Source organism: Mixophyes fleayi, chromosome 1, assembly GCF_038048845.1.
Source record: "Mixophyes fleayi isolate aMixFle1 chromosome 1, aMixFle1.hap1, whole genome shotgun sequence".
NCBI classification, from domain to species: domain Eukaryota; kingdom Metazoa; phylum Chordata; class Amphibia; order Anura; family Limnodynastidae; genus Mixophyes; species Mixophyes fleayi.
The window spans coordinates 90,556,614-90,575,419 of NC_134402.1; the positions used below are offsets into that span (position 1 = coordinate 90,556,614).

The 18,806-nt window shown below is 37.9% G+C and overlaps 1 protein-coding gene across 2 annotated transcripts in view; it reads left to right on the top strand.

Annotated features, from left to right (window-relative positions):
• The window catches only part of SPOCK3 (SPARC (osteonectin), cwcv and kazal like domains proteoglycan 3), a 260,834-nt gene that overhangs the window by 111,866 nt on the left and 130,162 nt on the right, over positions 1-18,806 (top strand). For both annotated transcript variants that reach the window (XM_075197912.1, XM_075197906.1), the window contains exon 3: positions 14,114-14,159. In XM_075197912.1, coding sequence (XP_075054013.1) covers positions 14,114-14,159 — 46 coding nt within the window. The remainder of the gene's footprint in view (positions 1-14,113; positions 14,160-18,806) is intronic.

The window sequence follows — 18,806 nt, forward strand, 5'->3', positions numbered from 1 at the left end:
TAATACAATCCTTAGCCTCCATTACCACCTCTATTTAAACAGAAGTCTACCTTTTCTCCCTTAAGATTGCTCCTTCTCCTTTGTCCTATGTGTCCAGTTGCCTCTCTGTCATCTCTAACTGGATATTTCAATGCTATCTAATTTTCAAAATGTTAAAATAATAACTCATCATATTCTCCCCTCGCAGTGTTGCTACCACCCACTAGTCTCCCTGAGGGTTAATGACATCACACTCTCTCAATTCCCCCATACCCGTTTGCTCTCTCTTGTTACCTCCACCTTTGAAACATTACCAAAATAGACCTCAATCAGGATGTTACAAAAACCCTTATCCATTCTGCCATGATTTTTCATCTTGACTACTGCAACCTCCTGCTATTTTATTTTCCCTTCACTTTTGTTTCTCTTGCAATCCATGCCCAATGCCATAGCAAGACTGATCTTCTTCTCTCATCATTCTACATCCACTGAACCACTCTGCAAATGCCTCCACTGCCTCAGTTATCTCCAGAATTATATTCAATTTACTGATTGTTAAAGCCCTAATCAACTCTTCCTGTTTATGCATCTTTGATCTTGTCACAATACATTCTCCCTCTCGCCCTCTTAGTTCTGCCTCTGAGCCTCACCTCCTCTCTTATTACCACCTCTCAGTCATCCAAGTCTTCTCCGATGCTGTTCCCCACTTATGTCTGTCTTGCCTGACAGGACTATACTCCAATGCTCAATCTTTTAAGTTCTCTCTCAAAGCTCACCTCTTTGCTATAGCCTGTCATACTCACATCAGATGATACACCCTCTGCATGTCCTACCAGCTGCAGTTCTATCTCCACTTTGAATTGCTCCGGCTCCTATTGTCTCAGTAATGCTGTCCTCAAAACTGTAAAATCTGCAGTTCCTTTGTCAACTTCATATGTACTTGTTCTATTTTTATGTGTGATTTGTATTCTACATGATTCGTCATTCTGAGTAACCATTTAGTACTTTACAAATAAATTATGATGATGATGATGATGAATAAAACATGAATGGGAGAAAAAAAGAGTTTATTAGGTGTCCATGTACCTTCATGCGTTTAGCTAAGAATGCTGTGTGCAATATCAATTCAATTCTTCATAGAATTGTTTGCTTGTTTTTTCATTTTCTGATATTTTTTTGTATGTGTTAATTTATCTCTGTTCCATTTATCTCTAAAAAAAATAATAGGAATACAATCCCTGAATTAACACCATGCAAAGTGGAAAACCACACTGTAATACATACACCGATCAACCACAACATTAAAACCACTGACTAGTTAAGTGAAAAACATTGATTATCTCATTAAAATGGCACCTGTCAAGAGTTGGGAAATAGTAGGCAGCAAGTAACCAATCAGTTCTTAAAGTTGATGTGTTGAAAGCAGCAAAAATGGGCAAGTGTAAGGCTCAAAGGGACTTTGACAAAGGCCAAATTGTGATGACTAGATAATGGAGTCAGAGCATCTTCAAAATTACAGGTTTTGTGGGATGCTCCTGGTATGCAGTGGTGAGTACCTACCAAAAGTGGTCCAAGGAAGGACAACCAGTCAACAGGTTCAATGGGTGCCCAAGGCTCATTGATGTGTGTGGGGGGCAAAGACTAGCTTGTCTGGTCCATTTCCACAGAAGATCTACTGTAGCACAAATTGCTGAAAAGTTCATGCTGGCTATGATAGAAAGGTGTCAGGACACACAGTGCATCACAGTTTGCTGTGTATGGGGCTGCGTAGTCGCAGACCAATCAGAATGCCCATGCTGACTCCTGTCTCCTGCCGTAAGCACCTATAATGGGCACGTGAGTGCCAGAACTGCACCATGGAGCAATAGAAGAAGGTGGCCTGGTCTGATAAATCACATTTTCTTTTACATCACGTGAACAGCCCGGTATGTGTTTCTCTTTACCTGGGGAAGAGTTGGCACCAGAATGCACGATGGGAAGAAGGCAAGCCAGCAGAGACAGTGTGATGCTCTGGGCAATGTTCTGCTGGGAAACCTTAGGTCATGGCATTCATGTGGATGTTATTTTTCAATGCACCACCTACCTAAACATTGTTGCAGACCAAGTACACCCCTTCATGACAAAGATATTCCCTGACGGCAATGGCCTCTTCCACAGGATAATACGCCCTGCCATACTGCAAAAAATTGTTCTTTAATGGTTTGTGGAACATGACAAAGAGCTTAAGTGTTGACTTACCCTCCAAATTCCCCAGATCTGCATCTGAACGAGCATCTGTGGGACATGCTGGAAAAACAAGTCTGAGCCATTGCAACCTTGCAACCTACAGGACTTAAAGGATCTGCTGCTAACTTCTTGGTGCCTAACACCACAGGACACAATCAGGGCTCTTGTGGGGTCCATACCTCGATGGCTCAGAGCTCGTTTAGCAGTACGAGGGGGACCTACACAATATTAGGTTGGTGATTTTCATATTGTGTAACTAACTTTGTCCTTTTATGTAAATGCAAATTTTTTGGAAAGCTTTTTACATAACAAATATATTTTCTAAATATTTTACACATAATAAAATAATGAATGTAAGATAAATATTGAATCTGCCGATATAACTTCTGAAACTCACAATGCTTATATTTTGGGTATCATTTGTTTTTTAATGTACAATGGTAAGAAACTGCGTTAGTAAGAACTGAACATAAAAAAGAACAAAACAACCCCATGTGGTTTATTATGAAACTAACAGAGCAACATTGTCTGTGTTTTGTTCACTAATGATACACTGAACATGTTTTGACAAGAGTACACAGAATCATTCTTTCTTCTACAATCACAAGGAAATAATGTGCTATAAAATATGTAAAACACATCAGAAATAAGTAAGTGGCAAGGTATAAGAACACATCTGATCCTTTATATAATTTAATACAATAATACATATGTTCACATATACTGAATTCGAATTTGATTTTATCATTGGAATTATAATATAACATTATAAAAGATTGTACTTATTCTTCCAATGAATGTAATCATAACACAATGTAATTGAACCTTTTGTTCCTAACATAACATTGTAGGCTAGAATTAAATCACTATCTCTTAGAAAAACTTAACTTTCTGCAAAAGTTTAAATTGCTCAATCTCAGTTTTTTTCTGAATTCCCAAATGCAAATTTTGTTGGCAACTCTGATTTCAACTATCAAAATGCAATTTGATAAATCAGAACATCTGACTATCTGTAAACCCCCTGAATATGAAGTATGTGGGGTGATAAACTGAATTCCATCCATACTGCTTGATCTGTACAGTGTTGCCCTGGGTGTGTATGGTCACAGTAATTTATTTGGCTCAGCCATGGTAGGGCTAGTAAGGGGTAATAAAGTAGTTGGATATACCATTTATCATTAGCTCCCAGTAGCCAGTCAACAAAGTAGTCAGTCAGCTTGCCAAGGGACTGACAATGGATCTTGTAGACCACATAATGTGAATCAGCAACTTGACTTTTGTTGCTATTATGTGTGGGTAATGTCTTTCCCATGCTACAACATAAGTCTCTGGTTGTCTAGAAGAAGTTTTCCACCTAGAATGTCTCTGTGCTTCAGATTATATGCACTGTAGAACAATGCTCAATCACAGAAGAATCTTCTTATATACAGTACCTGGGTGATTATATAAACAAATCCTTAAAACCTTGCATATATATTATACCTTATATAAATTTAATTAAACTTTAAAAGACCCTTTAAACATGGTTCTCTATAAGCTTTCCTATTAATTTTATTTCTGTTCTTATTCCTTTTGACTCTGGAGATTCATATAGGAGGTTTATAGTTGGGTGGGTTTGGGGTTGCTCTAAGGTTTCCATAATAAACCTATCCTTACGTTTCTGCCACATCAGGTGTTGTATCCTTGCTTGTCTGCTTTCACAAGTACCGTATATACTCGAGTATAAGCCGAGTTTTTCAGCACATTTTTTGTGCTGAAAAAGCCCTCCTCGGCTTATACTCGGGTGATGAAGATCCAGACCTCAATAAACAGTACTGAACGTCACTCGCGTTACAGGAGAGCTTCAACGTGTTGGACTGTGGCATCTATCGGGTGATCAGTCGTAGAAACAGCCAGTCTGACGAGGACTCCGGGTCCCTGCACAGTCAGACGCTGTCCGAGGACACTGAGAGCTCTGCAGGAGACAGTAACTCTGTGTAAAATTCTGCAGGCTGTCAAAGAGACATGCGGGGGGAGGTGGAGCGGAATAGCAATGAGAGCGCAAACGGGAGAATGGGCTCGGTCCGAGTACCCTCCATATTCACAGATGAATGAGAAACTGTGTCTGACGAGCAGCACATGCATGATAAAATAAAGGATGGAATGAGCAACACACAACAATATGTACGAACTGACAGCCCCATTGCACCACGGTGGAGAGTGTCTGGATGCAGGTATGGGATCTTTTATGCAGAATTTTACACGTTAAAGCTCTCCTGTAACGTGAAAAGGGTTCAGCATCTGGCTAATCGCTAAACTTACATTATAAGCTGCCCAATATGACGTTCAGAAATATATGAGACAGATATCAGACATTGAATAACACAGGTGTCACAATCACTGATGTGTGTAACTATTGCTAATGCTATTGGAGTGGTAGGACCAAACGGAGCTAGGAACTTTCCTTCATATGACTTTGTGTCTGGACGGCTATTATAGGCTGCGCACCCAATCTGAATGTTTGCTTGCAATCTTTAAGGAATACCGCGGACGGACTGAGCACGGCTATCAAGAAATCGTGAGTTATACACTCCCAACACTGCTCTGCATTGTTCCTTATTGTTATGTCCTATACAGTTTGGAGCCTCCGGATATACCAACATTCCCTTCAGTACTGTTTATTGAGGTCTCTCAATTAATGTAATTTTACTGGTATCTATTTTTAATTTTTGAAATTTACTAGTAGCTGCTGCATTTCCCACCCTAGGCTTATACTCGAGTCAATAAGTTTTCCCAGTTTTTTGTGGTAAAATTAGGTACCTCGGCTTATATTCGGGTCGACTTATACTCGAGTATATACGGTAAGTGAAAATAAGACATTTTCTATAGTTGTGTCTCTATAGGCACATTTGACTATTTGTTTGTGACCCTGACCCCAGATTGTATAACTTTTCTCTACCTGTTCTACCTGCCCAGAACTTTGTATATTGAAAACAATTGCTGCCAATTTCCCCCTATGTAGTCATCTGCTAGACTTAGACCTATGGATTCCCAACAGCAAAGACCATCTATTCGTTGCAGAGAACCCTGGTGAGAAACAGCATTCCCATTGAGTCCATGCCTCACAGCTAACTAACCCCAGTTACTATCAGTAAAGTGGGTTGCTCTGCTCTTAGTAGAATTTAAAACGGTGCTTTGCTTCTCTATTTGTATATTTTCATTATTCTCAAACCCATTCTACCAGTGGCCTTAATCACTGAGTGAGCAGTGATGTATATATAATGGCAGTGCCCAGTGAACATTGTATTGGAGCAATATGCATTACTTATATGGATGTACTTGTCAGTTCCAGAGATGTTGTCCTCAAACATAATGCATCTAAATGTTGCAATGAACCTTAGCTCTTCACCGATGTTAATTCTTGTTATGCGTCCTCTTCTCTTGAGAATTACATTTTTGGAGGGCAGTACCTGGACATTGTCTTGATGTTTAAATGTTTGCCCCCTCATGATTTATAGCATGCTTGTATCTACCACCACATAGGTGAGTATCTCCCACAGAACATCCTATATATATATTTTTTCATCTATTTATCATTGTTTTAGAAAAAGATTTGTGTGATAGTGGCAACTGAGCAAAATCTGTTGCAATGGTTGGAGGAGGATATGTAGGTCATAACTCATTTTGCTTAGTCAGGAAATAGATAATTTGTGTAGGTATTGTAGCCTTGCAGCTTTGATTCTTTCACCATTCCTAATTAAATATTCATGCAAATGTTCACAGTGCACCACATAGTTTTTCTTAAGGGAATTAGATGAGCTCTACGTTGCATCTGTTCTGAATTCTGATTACAATTACTAAAACATATCCGTAACCTGGTTTTCCTAAAAGAGATCTTGTTTCATGGTCTACAGTAAGCAACATGAAATATATTATCATATATTCATATTGTTAATAAGTGTTTTTTTGTATGTGAAAAAAACCTTAATATCCAGTCTTTTCTATCTTTTACATGTCATAATCATCTAAATTTAATGGCAGGAGAAAGGATTAGTAGAAATCTCCTTAGTCCATCCTTAGGTTTTTGATGTTGATTGGCAAATAACGAATGAGACTTGTTTAATGGCCTCAAATAAAAGTATTGCTGTATTATTAAACTGTTAATAATTATTAATAAGTGTACCACAAATACATTAAGGAATTAATCCTAGCACTTCAATAACTAGTTCTTGGTACACAGTAACTTGAGCATCAAGCACCATAGTATGTGACAAACAACTGCCATTGTCTCTGCTTTTTTGAGAATGCCAGTGTACATGATGATGTTACAGTAAAGTGTATTCATGAGCAGAAATGCATGTTCCAGCAGTAGTAATTGCAAATACTAGAATAACTCCCCAAGGGTAAGATTGAAGCCCTTCAGCTGTATGAGCTTATATCTGAATGTCTTTATAATTACGATTTTTTTTAAATACAAAATAAATTAAAGTCCAGCGCTCTGAAACAAACAATATTTAAATCACTATGGGGCATATTCAATTGTTGGCGTTACTGTCTAAAGTAACGCGACGCGCACACCATTACAGTCATTATAGTAATAGTGCGCGTAAATACCATTATTGCGGTACCTTTCTCGCTGGATTTCAGCTCGCGGCTCAGGGAGCTGTGAGCTGAAATCTGGCTTAGTATTACCGTAATAACGGTAATGCTGCAGGCATATTCAACAATTGAATATGCCCCTATGTGTTAGCAAACACATAGGTAGGTGAATTTTGTGCACAATATAGCTATATTGGGATAATCTCACCTGCCAACGTCAGGGCATTTCCTGTAGGTGAGTCCCTATCCAGTGAAGCAACATGTGCACTCAACGTGTCACTCAGTGAATGCATTTACATAACCAAAGCAGTTCAGTCTATTTAAGATTGAGGGTTCAAAACAGGGAGGCAGATCACAGTGGTAGCATTAGATGATTTCAAGGTATACCCAAAGGTAGGACAAGATGTCTGCATTGGATGGAAATGAAACAGATAGGAAGGACAGATGCATATAAGTAGTAGGATTACAGTTTATGAAACTGACACTTGTGGACAAAGCCCAGCATTCTTTAGTACTAGGAGATTGCACTGGACACAAATAAAACAGATGGTAAGAGAAGACCTGGATAACTAATGTGGTGACAGATTAAGTAAATTATACATGCATCATGAATGTATAAAATAAATGAATGTATAAAATATGTATGCATCATGAATCAGTGGGAAATAGATATTGGCCCTTTATCAGACAAGGAGTGGGGAATGGTTACAGACAGTACTAAAGGTTATACTTCATCATTAAAATTTCAACAAATACAGGTGTTTATCTTACACAGGGCCTACTTTACCCCTATTAGATTGGCAAAATTTCGCCCGGATGTTACCCCTAACTGTCCGAAATGCAATTCGATCAATTCTAACTTTTGGCACCTTCTATTGGAGTGTTCATGTATACAAATCTTCTGGCGAAGGATCAGGAGATGTATTCAGGTTACTGGAATTGAAGTGTCTCTTAGTTCACCGGCCACTTGTCTCTTTGGGCTCTGATTGAAGGGGAAAGTTAATAAACTGACAAAAATGTACATTTCACAGTTATTGATGTTGGCTAAGGTCTGTATAGCGAGGCTGTGGTTGGCCCCGACGAGTCCCACGGTTAAAAATTGGAAGGCACTGGTCAATACCACCATAAGGCACGAGAGATTTGTTTATACTAGCAGACAGGCTCTGAAGGAATTTGAGAATATATGGTACAGATGGTTAGAGTCTCCATTCTATCCTATGTCATCTAGTACAGATGCTCTATCTACTTAAATGTATGGCTACCGCAGTTCTTATAATAAGTATCTGAGTCCATGTAATAAACCCTGCATGTGTAACATACTTATGTATAAGCATTTACGATGTATGATCCTGAATGAATATAGCACATTTATTATTATTATGCTTTAATGTAATCTTGTAAATTCCGTCATTTAATTTCGATATGTATGCGATTGTTTTTTTTTTCTTTTTGTTGTTTAGTATGTTTATATCTTAAAAAATTTCAATAAAAATACTGGATTTAAAAAAAAAATAAATTATACATGCAGGATAACTTCAGAAACAATAGGCAGTGCATAGGGCCTGATTATCCAATAGGTAGACTAGGCTGCAGCCTAGGGCATAAGGTTTTTTGGGGTGGCACTACATTTTTTGGACTCCAAATTGTGATTGAAATTCTTTTTAAAATATAAGAGGATAGTTGTTCTCCAAAGTAAAAGTAAAACTATAGTAAGGTTTTAATCTTGACACATTCCCAAGGTAAAGGCTGAAGACAATGAGTCATCCTTGGGTGGGCGCTTGTGGATAAGTGGGTAGGAGAGACAAAAATGGTAACAGACAAAGGCAAGACAGCCATCTCCCCCTTCACATCTTCACTTCAATAGCGCTTGTTCATGCCTACATTCTTCTATAGAGTTTACATTTTAATAAAAATGAAATGAGTGACAAAAATTATGGTAACCTTTTTAAAAAAACAAGTGGTGATCAGCTTCGTTTTTACCTACAGCCTTGGAAAGTGAGGGGACAAAACGAGCGTATTAGCCTAGGGCGGCCTTAATCAGGCCCTGGCGGGGCAAATGGAGTTTGAACATCCAGCTGTTTGCTTATACAATAGCCTAGAGGAGTAACGCCACAATCATGCATAATTTTTATATATAGGGAATTTAGAAAACACTGTGGGGCAAAAAAATTTTTTTTTAATCCCTTGCAGGACTAAGGGACTTGGAACAACCAGCTTGTTGTGAATAAAGCAGTACTAGAGCAGTAAATTGTGGACCCGCACACAAGTCTTAAATTTAGAAGAGTTGGAAAATCATGGCTAAAGTGTAGCACTATAGGAAGCTTTTTGAAACCATTTGATTTGACAGGTAATTGGAATACCCAGCTATTGGCTTACACAGTAGTACTAGGGAGTGGAGCAGCATGTCCACACACAAATCTTAAATTTAGTCAACTTGTAAAGCAGCATGCTGAAATTAGCCTTAGGAATTAGGATAGAACTTCTTCCATACTTTTGTTATTTTGTTTTTAATATTCTATATTACTATTTATATAATGTATTTATTTAGAAGTAGTTGTTTTGCCTGACTAAAATTTTACCGATGGTTCAATTTACGTATGTAATACTATAAGGATCATTCTTATTTCTTACCTTTTTTTTTTATCACCAATACACTTTTTGGGGGGAAAGCCAATTGCGTCACAAGCTGTATAATTGTCTACTCCCCAAAATCCCCAAATGATAGAATTACTTACAGTATGCAATTGCAAATAAATGAGTGAATATGTATAATGTTTCTGATAGTATATTTCAGATGTCTCTGTTATACCTTAATTTGTGTATTGGTTAAAAGCTTCAACTATTTGCTAACTTTAGCATTGCTAAATATGTTGATTCTTGTTGATACATCATATTTGCAAGGCCCAAAATTACATATCTATCTATCTATCTTTCTATCTATCTATCTATCTATCTATCTATCTATCTATCTATCTATCTATCTACCACATATATTTCACACTGTAATGTTTGGTTTGTATGCATATCTGGACCTACCAATGGTAGACAATATTGTTTTGAGACTGTTATATAACACTTATTTGTTGCATGTTTCATCACTGGTTTGTCTTCTATACTTTCGTGTATTATCCAGTACTAGCTTATAATTACTATTATCAACCACCAGTTCACATCCATTGATCAGTATTGCTTTGAAAATAAAGTAGTTTACTATGTCTTAGCTCCTCTGTCTCCCTTTCTCACATGCTCTCAAGTACTCAAATAATTATAACATTCATTGTTAAATATGTTTTTTGATCCATTAAAGTTAAATAAATTGTATTATTGCTGCATTTGTTTTTTACTGCCTCTTTGCTCCTCTCCCCCTTTCTAACACACTCTGTTACATATATTGAACTTGATGACAACAATAGTGTTTACGTTCTTCTGATTTTTTTAATTCATTTTTAACAAACATTTGTAAGTTTTCTTCCCTCCTGTGTGCTCCATCTATGCTCCCACTCGTAGAGACAAAATGATTAGCTGTCAGGAGAGGAGTGGTAGATATAACCAGACAGCGTCAAAAGCTTTGGACATGACGTGAAAATGATGCTTTGCCTCACTTTAAGATATGAGGAGTGGGAGGAATTCCGAGACAATCTGAGGCTCGACTCAGATATGTAAAACTCGCATGTGGCAGAATAACCCTAATAGAAACTGTTCATTTTTAATTATAACATCATGTTTTATCTGTTTGGACTCTGATCATTTCCAATTATTTCACTATTGCGATTCACCGTTGCTATTAACACATTCCTCTTAACTCGATGTGCAAGAGAAACACATCTGGGTAATGTGACACCATCAAATACATTTGTGTTTTGAGGTCACATGATGGGAGAAGAGGAGATAGTCCAGTCAGCTCCATCAAAGTGTTCAGGTCAAGAGGTCCTTAATATTTATTGGTTGATGTGTACACTGAGGAAATTTAGTATCAGAAGCAGTGTCTATACAAAGTCTTTCTGATAAACTTACTTTCTATTATCAGAAAAATTAACTGAGGCAATGTGAAAAAACAAACCAACATTTGATGTAAGTGTATCTGAGTTGGGTAATTGTGTAGCAGTAACGCTATTGTCTGTCAGTTTTCTAACACATTTCACAAATCTACAAAATGTTCGGTGAGAAAGATCTGGTATTGGACGAGGGCTTAGGGTGTCTGCAGGATCAATTATGCAAATGCAGCCCTGTGTAGGCAAGGTTGAGGTTTGGACCAACAATCTACTTTTGGACCATCCCTTTATTTACTTATATTTTCTACATATTTCTTTTCTTCAAAAATATTGTTCTTTCGAACCTCAGTCCTGTCTTATGTCAAGAGAATTGCAAACATTGAGTCCCTTTATTTGTCACACTTGTGCATTTTAGTGTTTTTGTTATTTTGTCATCTTGAAGTACAAAATTGCACTTTTCCATATAAAAGCAAAAATGTGTCCTGGTAAAGCATGGGTCAGTATCCAATCTGGGCTGCTTGGGGGAATGTGTAAATCAGGTAAGGCTGGATACTCATTACAGAAAATTTCTCCCAATGCGACATCTCTAACGATTTTACCTACGACAAAAAAAAAAAGTCTCGATCAGCATGGCGATCTATGTGTAAACACTATACACATGCTCTTCAGCTGTCATAACTATCGGCTGAAAGATCATGACTCTGCACACTCCATAGAGATCTAGGGACACTGCCGGTGCATGCACACTGCAGAATTGGAACAACATCGTTCCATTGATCAAATGAAGCTATACGATGTGCTTTGCAATGATAATCGTTCATCGTTGCAGTGTACACACTAATGCGATGTTGGGCTGAATAGTCGTTTATCGTTTGATTGGCCTGATAATTGGCTGAAAACACTGTAGTGTGTATCCAGCCTAATTTTGTGTGGAGATAGATTCTCTGTGTAATGTTTACCACTTGATGCTCATCTAATAATGTTTTGGAATTTAGAAGTTGAGTGACTTACATCCCCTACCCATAGCCAGAATTCAGCTAGGAACACCCTTGTCCGCACAGGTTACCTATTAGAAGGGACAAAAGTTTGCACTCTATCTGTCACTGCAACCGCGGCCAAGCATAAAAAATATGTGCATGGCATCAATGGTGATTAAGCTGAGGAGTCGCATTTATGTAGCTTCATAAATGGCACTTTATGTAATGTTGTTATTATATTCCCATTAAAAAAAGCAAAAAAAACCCCAACATATTAATGTTTATACTGTATACAAGCTGTGGAGAGATTTATTTTTTTGGCATAGGGGTTGTATTAAACATCATATGGGCTGACCTATTAATCATATCCAGATCAGACTAGTCAGTTGCGATAGAGATTAGCAACATTTTGAAAGCTGTTTCCCTTAATGTTTACCTCATTCTCCATTTGGTCCAAGTTTTGCACCTTTCACTTTAAGGGCCCGATTCAAGTTGGAACCAAAAGTGCATATTGTTTGTGTAGTTCCGCTCGTATTTAAATCCAAACGTTTCTTTAGATAAGTTACAATGTGAATAGGGGTGCAAATACTTTCCGTACAGCAGTGCATACTTTTCATAAGCGTAGACACATGTAGAAGCAGAAGTTGTTTTTTTGAGCAATTGCACTGTTTACTACGTGTATCTTTACAATGAATTTACATCAGATCGCACAAAAGTTTTATGTAATCATAAACTAAAACAACTGGTAACAATATAATAACAAACCAACTAAACAAATAGAACTATACTTTTTTTTCCAATATAATCCATATACATGATAATTTCATCTATCTATGGTGATGATAATGATGATGATGATCTAAATAAATATCTCTTCAATGCGTATTGGTCATCATTATCATCTGGCATATACACCTGCCTCGTAGACGGTGCATAAGATACGGCTGAAAATACCCTTACTTATGCTAAACACAAAATTTGAATTATCCACCTCTGCGTGATCTTGCCCTTAATGTTCATAGTTAGTCTGGCCCTTCCGTGTCCCATTCCACTTCTTCAGTCGTAAGAGGTTGTGTCAGATGCGTGTGGTTATGAATTGTGTGCAATTGCGCAAGTTTAGTGGGAGTTTACGCAAGATATGCTACACAAACACTCCACACAGCAGAATGAATTGACCATCATTGTCCCAATGGCAAGGCAAAAGCAAAGCTCTCCCGGTGGTAGTCAGAATATTGATGCTGACTACCCTGACAACACTTACCCTGACGTCTTCACACCGAAGGGCTCCTTCCCAACGAGGCTTCAGGACGACTGATGTGCCATGCGGCTGGAAGCAATCGCGATAAATGAAGAAGCCGGCGCGACTTGATGACGTCACTGCCGACCACGACGATGCTATCAGTGCAGATAAGGGGGTAATGTAAGTATGCGGGCATGGACAATGTACAATGCTTTGTAAAGCACATTGTCCATGGCAACATACTTACATTACCCCCTTAACAGCTCCGATAACACCGTCGGGGTCGTCAGTGACGGCTTCTTCATTTAACGAGATTGCTTCCAGCCGCTTGGCACATCAGTCGTCCTGGAGCCTCATCAGGAAAGAGCCCTTTGGTGTGAAGACGTCGGGGTAAGTCTTGTCGGAATAATCAGCATCATTATTCCGTACCCCACCCAGCTCTCCAACTTTTGTGAAATGCCTGCTATCCTGTGAAGCTCTTCCATGAAAAAGGTTGTCTTTATTTAATTCATCTTTGCACAAGAAACAGGCATTTATGCATATCATTTTTCCTAACGTGTCTTTGTACAATATAAGCAATCGTTTTCTATTCTCCACAGGAGTGAAAATGACTGTGGCTAAAATCATTAAAGCTGTACCAGTGAAATTACATACCTTGCCCGTTTAATGACAGCCTCCTGCAGCTTGTTGGCTATATTGTTGAATGTTTTCTTGTAGAATTCCTGTGTTGCAAATTCTCCTTTATGAAGTGAAGCATAATCAATGATATCTTATTTAAGTGCATTATTATGTCTTGTTTTCTTTCTTTCACCAACCTAGCAAAACATAGAGTGAAGCAGTTTAAAATTCAATGTGACTAATGGTATATTAACAAAAGCAAAAGACAAAGTAAAAAACAAAAACTTTGTATTAAAGGGCATTTTATATTGTATTATTCTCACTGTCATTTACTTTCTTATTTATTTTACTTGCTTGCCCACTCAGGAAGTGGAGGTTTGTACCCTTTTTGTTTTTATTCACTCTGCTTTTCATTTACTGCATGTTTTAACTTAATTTCTGCTAAACGTGTTCAATTTTTGGTGATATGTTTGATTATTAAGTGTGTATTGTCTGTCTCTTAGGATGATTACTTCCGTACTTGGAGTCCTGGCAGACCATTTGATCAAGGTAAGATGTATGTACACTATTTAATATTCTGCTTTTATAGTGTCCTGGCCCCATGTATGAATGAACCTGCATTAGAATCTAGTTGACTGAATGTAGATGTATCATGGAATAAAGGGACATTTTAATTACCTTTTGATTCCAGGGATGCATCCTTTTTATGTTTAACCTACAGAATGTCTGTCCCCTATTGTAACAAATCTTTAAAATTCAGAACAATCCCTGGACATCAGGGACAGTTGGCAAAGGTACATCTGTCTTTACTTACATAAAGTCATGTTCAATTTTCAGGTTAAAATTTAGTCTTCTTAAATGTTTATTAATAGAATAGTAAGACTATTCTTAAATCAGGAAGACATTCTCATAGAAGTAATGAAAATGAATTAATTTAATTTCAGCCAAAATTTCACACACTGTATTAGGGAGTCAATAAATGTGTCCAGTTTGTGTAGCGTTGTCTCCACACACTATATATACTGGGCCTAATTCATTAAGGAAAGGAAAGCAAAAAAAAAATGAATAACTTTGGACCTTGGCAAAACCATATAGAAAGAAGGATTCCCTTGGCGCAATGGTGGATAGGGTAATGGGGTGAAATAAACAGGGTGTAGGTCGGTGAGTGGCAAAACCATGTTGTATTGGATGGGGATGTCAATTTAAAATGTGAGGACAGATTTATAATTAGGGGAGGACATGTCTTAGATCAACTTTTAATGTTGGTGTAAAAATAAAGCTATCAAGTATTTGCGTCTAAAAACAGCCAGTAATTTCCTCATGTGCAAAATAATAAACTCATTTGCACCCCTTGCATTGTGTCATGGTTTTGCCAAGGTTCAAAGTTACTCATTTTTTTTGCTTTACTTCCCTTAATGAATCAGGCCCAGTGTGTCTGAGTGCGACATACAATTAAATGTGCACCATTTGTCTAAAATACACCAGCACCCTGGAACTGCTGGTAGAGAAGAGACAGGCGCATTTCTATCAATTTGCATATGTGTTATATTTATGCAGGTTGTTATAGCATCTGGACCTTTGTAAAAAATGTCAAGTTCCTGACTAAATATTATAAAATTGTTTAATAATTTTGAGTGTCACTAGTGTGCATCCAAAATGCGTTGACATGGATTTTATCTGTGAAAGGAGTATGTAGATTGCATCAGTCTCCGAAAATGGTCCATAATCCAGGAAACGTTATAAATCACCTTTGTGATAAATTGCTGTGCCGCAACTGCAACGTTTTAATTTAGTTGCTGAAGAACAAACATACTGCTAACACTTTCTGTACCATGAGGTTTTCTTTTATTCAACACAAGACTAAAGTGAATTTGTTAAGCACGACTTTGTCTTAATTTAAAGATCGTTATCAACTTTGTTTTGTGCTAGCCATTTACCTCATGAACCGGTTTCATGCATTTACATTTTGCCCCAAAGTCTTCCCGGCTAGTGCAAACACTAAGAGAGAGAAGTATATCACTGCAGCTCTATGTATGTAATAGGTATTAGTACCATTTTCATGTTTAATTCAAATGTTTATATATGTAGTTAATGAAGTATTATTTCTATGGATAAAGAGTACTCTAGTGTGACAAACCCTCTAGTGTTTGCAATAAAAATCACCTGTATATCTAAAGGTCGCTGTGCATTGCTGAAATCCAAGAAGTTGATTTCCTTACTCCTGTATCAGCCTATATTGCAGTATAATTTACGTTATATTTACTATCATGTTCAAATAATTCAAACACTTTGTTGCTAAGCAGTTGATCTTTACAAGCGATACAGTCTCAGCCACCTTGGCCAAATCTCTAGGATGACATGTTAATTGAAAATAGTTATAATGTTATTGTTTTGCAATTTAAATGCTCTTCATGGATTTTGCTAAAAAAATCACAATTGCTTGGCATTGACATAAACAAACAATAGATTAATATATAACATCAGAGATAAAAAAACAATAGTTATATATTTAAAAATAATTAATACTCTACAAACCTTCTACATTGCAGCCAAACTACATTCTACATTATTATTACTATTATTATTATTATTATTATTGTAGATGTGCAAGGCACCACAGTGCTGTACAGTAGGGAAAACAGTACATACATAAAACAGGGACATACAAGATAGACAAAATAAATACAGACATGAAAACAAAGGGTATGAAGGACCCTGCTCATTAGAGAGCTTACATTCTAAGTGGAAGAGGGCACAGCTGAAACAAGAAGAGCAAATATGGTTTAGAGTAGAGATTGGGATAGCTGTGAGGGTGCATTAGTGTGAATAGTGTTATCGGGGATAAGGTCATTTCTGAAATAGAGATGGGTTTTCAAAGAGCGTCTAAAGATTTGAATGCTGTGGGAAAGTCTGATTGAGCGTGGTAGGGAACTACGTGGAGCGCAGCACGGGAGAAGTCCTGTAAGCGTGAGTGAGAGGTGGTTACCAGAGACGAGACAAGGCGCAGGTCAGAGGTAGATCTAAGAGGGCTGGAGGGAGAGTATTTTGATATGAGATTTGAAATGTATGCAGAGGTAGTGTTGTTGAGGGCTTAGTAGGTAAAGGTAAGTAATTTGAATTTGATTCGGGAGGACACAGGAAGCCAGTGTAGAGATTTTCAAAGTGGTGCAGCAGATGTGAAGCGGTGAGAGAGGAAGATCAGTCTTGCATCAGCATTTAGTATGGATTGAAGTATAGATATATGGGTGACAGGAACGCCAGATAGCAGGAGGTTGAAATAGTTAAGATGAGAGAATGGATAATAGTTTTGGTAGCTTGTTGAGTAAGAAAAGATTTTCATTTTACATTTGTTTTATATCATGCTGTCTTTTATAAGAAACATACCTGCCCTATTCATCATGCAAATACAGAACATGCATCCTAAAGACAAAACCTGAAAGCTTTCCTTTATATGTGTAAGCACCAGAACCAGTGCTCACCTGGGGGGCTGGGTCCCTGGAGTTGAGTGACAGGGGAGGACGAGCTGTCTGCTTTAAGGGGCTTTCCAATGCAGCATAAGGTGCCAAAAACTTCAGTTCCCAGCATGCCAAAGGTGTCTGGACACAACAACTGAGATCAGAGCCCGCCAATGGAGAGGACTAAAGCAGGAGAAACACACAGTGACAGTGAGTACTGTGTTCACTATAAGTGCTATAAAGTCAGGCAGCGAAGCAGATGGAGTACACTGCCTGCGGGACTTTAGGAGATCTGAAGGACCACCCATCACTTAGACAGAGCTGCAGGCTTGTAGAGCAAGCTGCACTTTTAACAGAAGACGATGTCAACCTTACAGAGAAGGTTGCCAGTATGTCACTGCCAGAGAGTAAGCTGCCATGGCTGTTGTACAAGCTGCCAGAGGAACAGAGTCCAGGTCCAGCTGAGAGGAACAGAGGGTTTCTATGTCCAGCGCAGAGGAACAGAGGAAATCCAGACCCAGCCAAGGGATACAGGGAGAGACAAGAGTTGGTCCAGTTGCTTACTGCCTTTTCTGGCTCTTTGCCACATATGCACCACAACTGAAGAACATACATATCCTCCCAGATCCCCTCCAGATGAGGAATATACATAGTAACATCCCCCTCCACATCCCAATTACCCCACATTCAGGATATATACAGCTTTAATCACAAATGAAAACATACATAACCTCTCGGTGACCTAAGATGCAAAACAGCCACATCCACAAGGACTGCACAGTGCTGCTGACATATTGCACATTTTGTTTAATTGATGCCCTTCTCCTCATGAATTTATTGTACCAGTACAGGTCAAGGGCCCAGTGTTTCTTCACTGCCCAACCAGGATTGCATGCACCTCGCACTATTTGAAGCATCACACTTTGACGCCAAATTATGTCCCATATGATTGTACCATGAACAACATTGACTTCATCGTTGAAGCACCTGGTACATTTGTTTCAGCACATAGAGTTAAAAATATGAGATATTTATTCTTCAGTATGTCATTAATGCCCATGCTTGGTTGCAAATCCAAAATTTGCAAACTTTATTCTTATACTACTCTCTCCTGATAAAAATAGAGAATTTGATTGGTTACTTTAACTTTAATATATTACTTAAAACACATTCTCACTTGATGCTGCTATTAAGTTTGCCCTGTAAAAGATTGGCTAAGACAGTAACTTCACACAATGAAAGCTGGGGGTAGAGAATACGGCAGTAAAAAATAAAGACAATTTTTCTGCTACTGCTATAAACATGAGTTTATCTATTGTATGTTAAACCAAAGTCAACACGATTTGCAATGATTCTCATACTGTTTTATTGCAATATCCTTTATTGGTTTGTTTAAGTAGTCAGAGGGGTATCATTTAACTTTTTACCTAAAGCAGTAAAATGTCTCGATCCTGCCACCCATACAGTGTTTTTTAAATGCTAGTGTTATAATGTGGTAAATATCCTAAGTTATCTTTCTATGGTTAAAAAAGGATTTCACTGATTAGCCTCCTGTACACAGTGACAAGTAGAAATAATAATTGCTAAATACTGCATACCTTAAAAAACGTTAAACTTACTTTTAGGAAATAGAAGACTAATATCCTTTCATATATTTGTCATGGTGAAAAAGCTAGAAAAACAGGCTGGGACCCCTGGAGCAGGAAACATCTTAGTCATTGCAAGGCTCTGCTGTTCTATT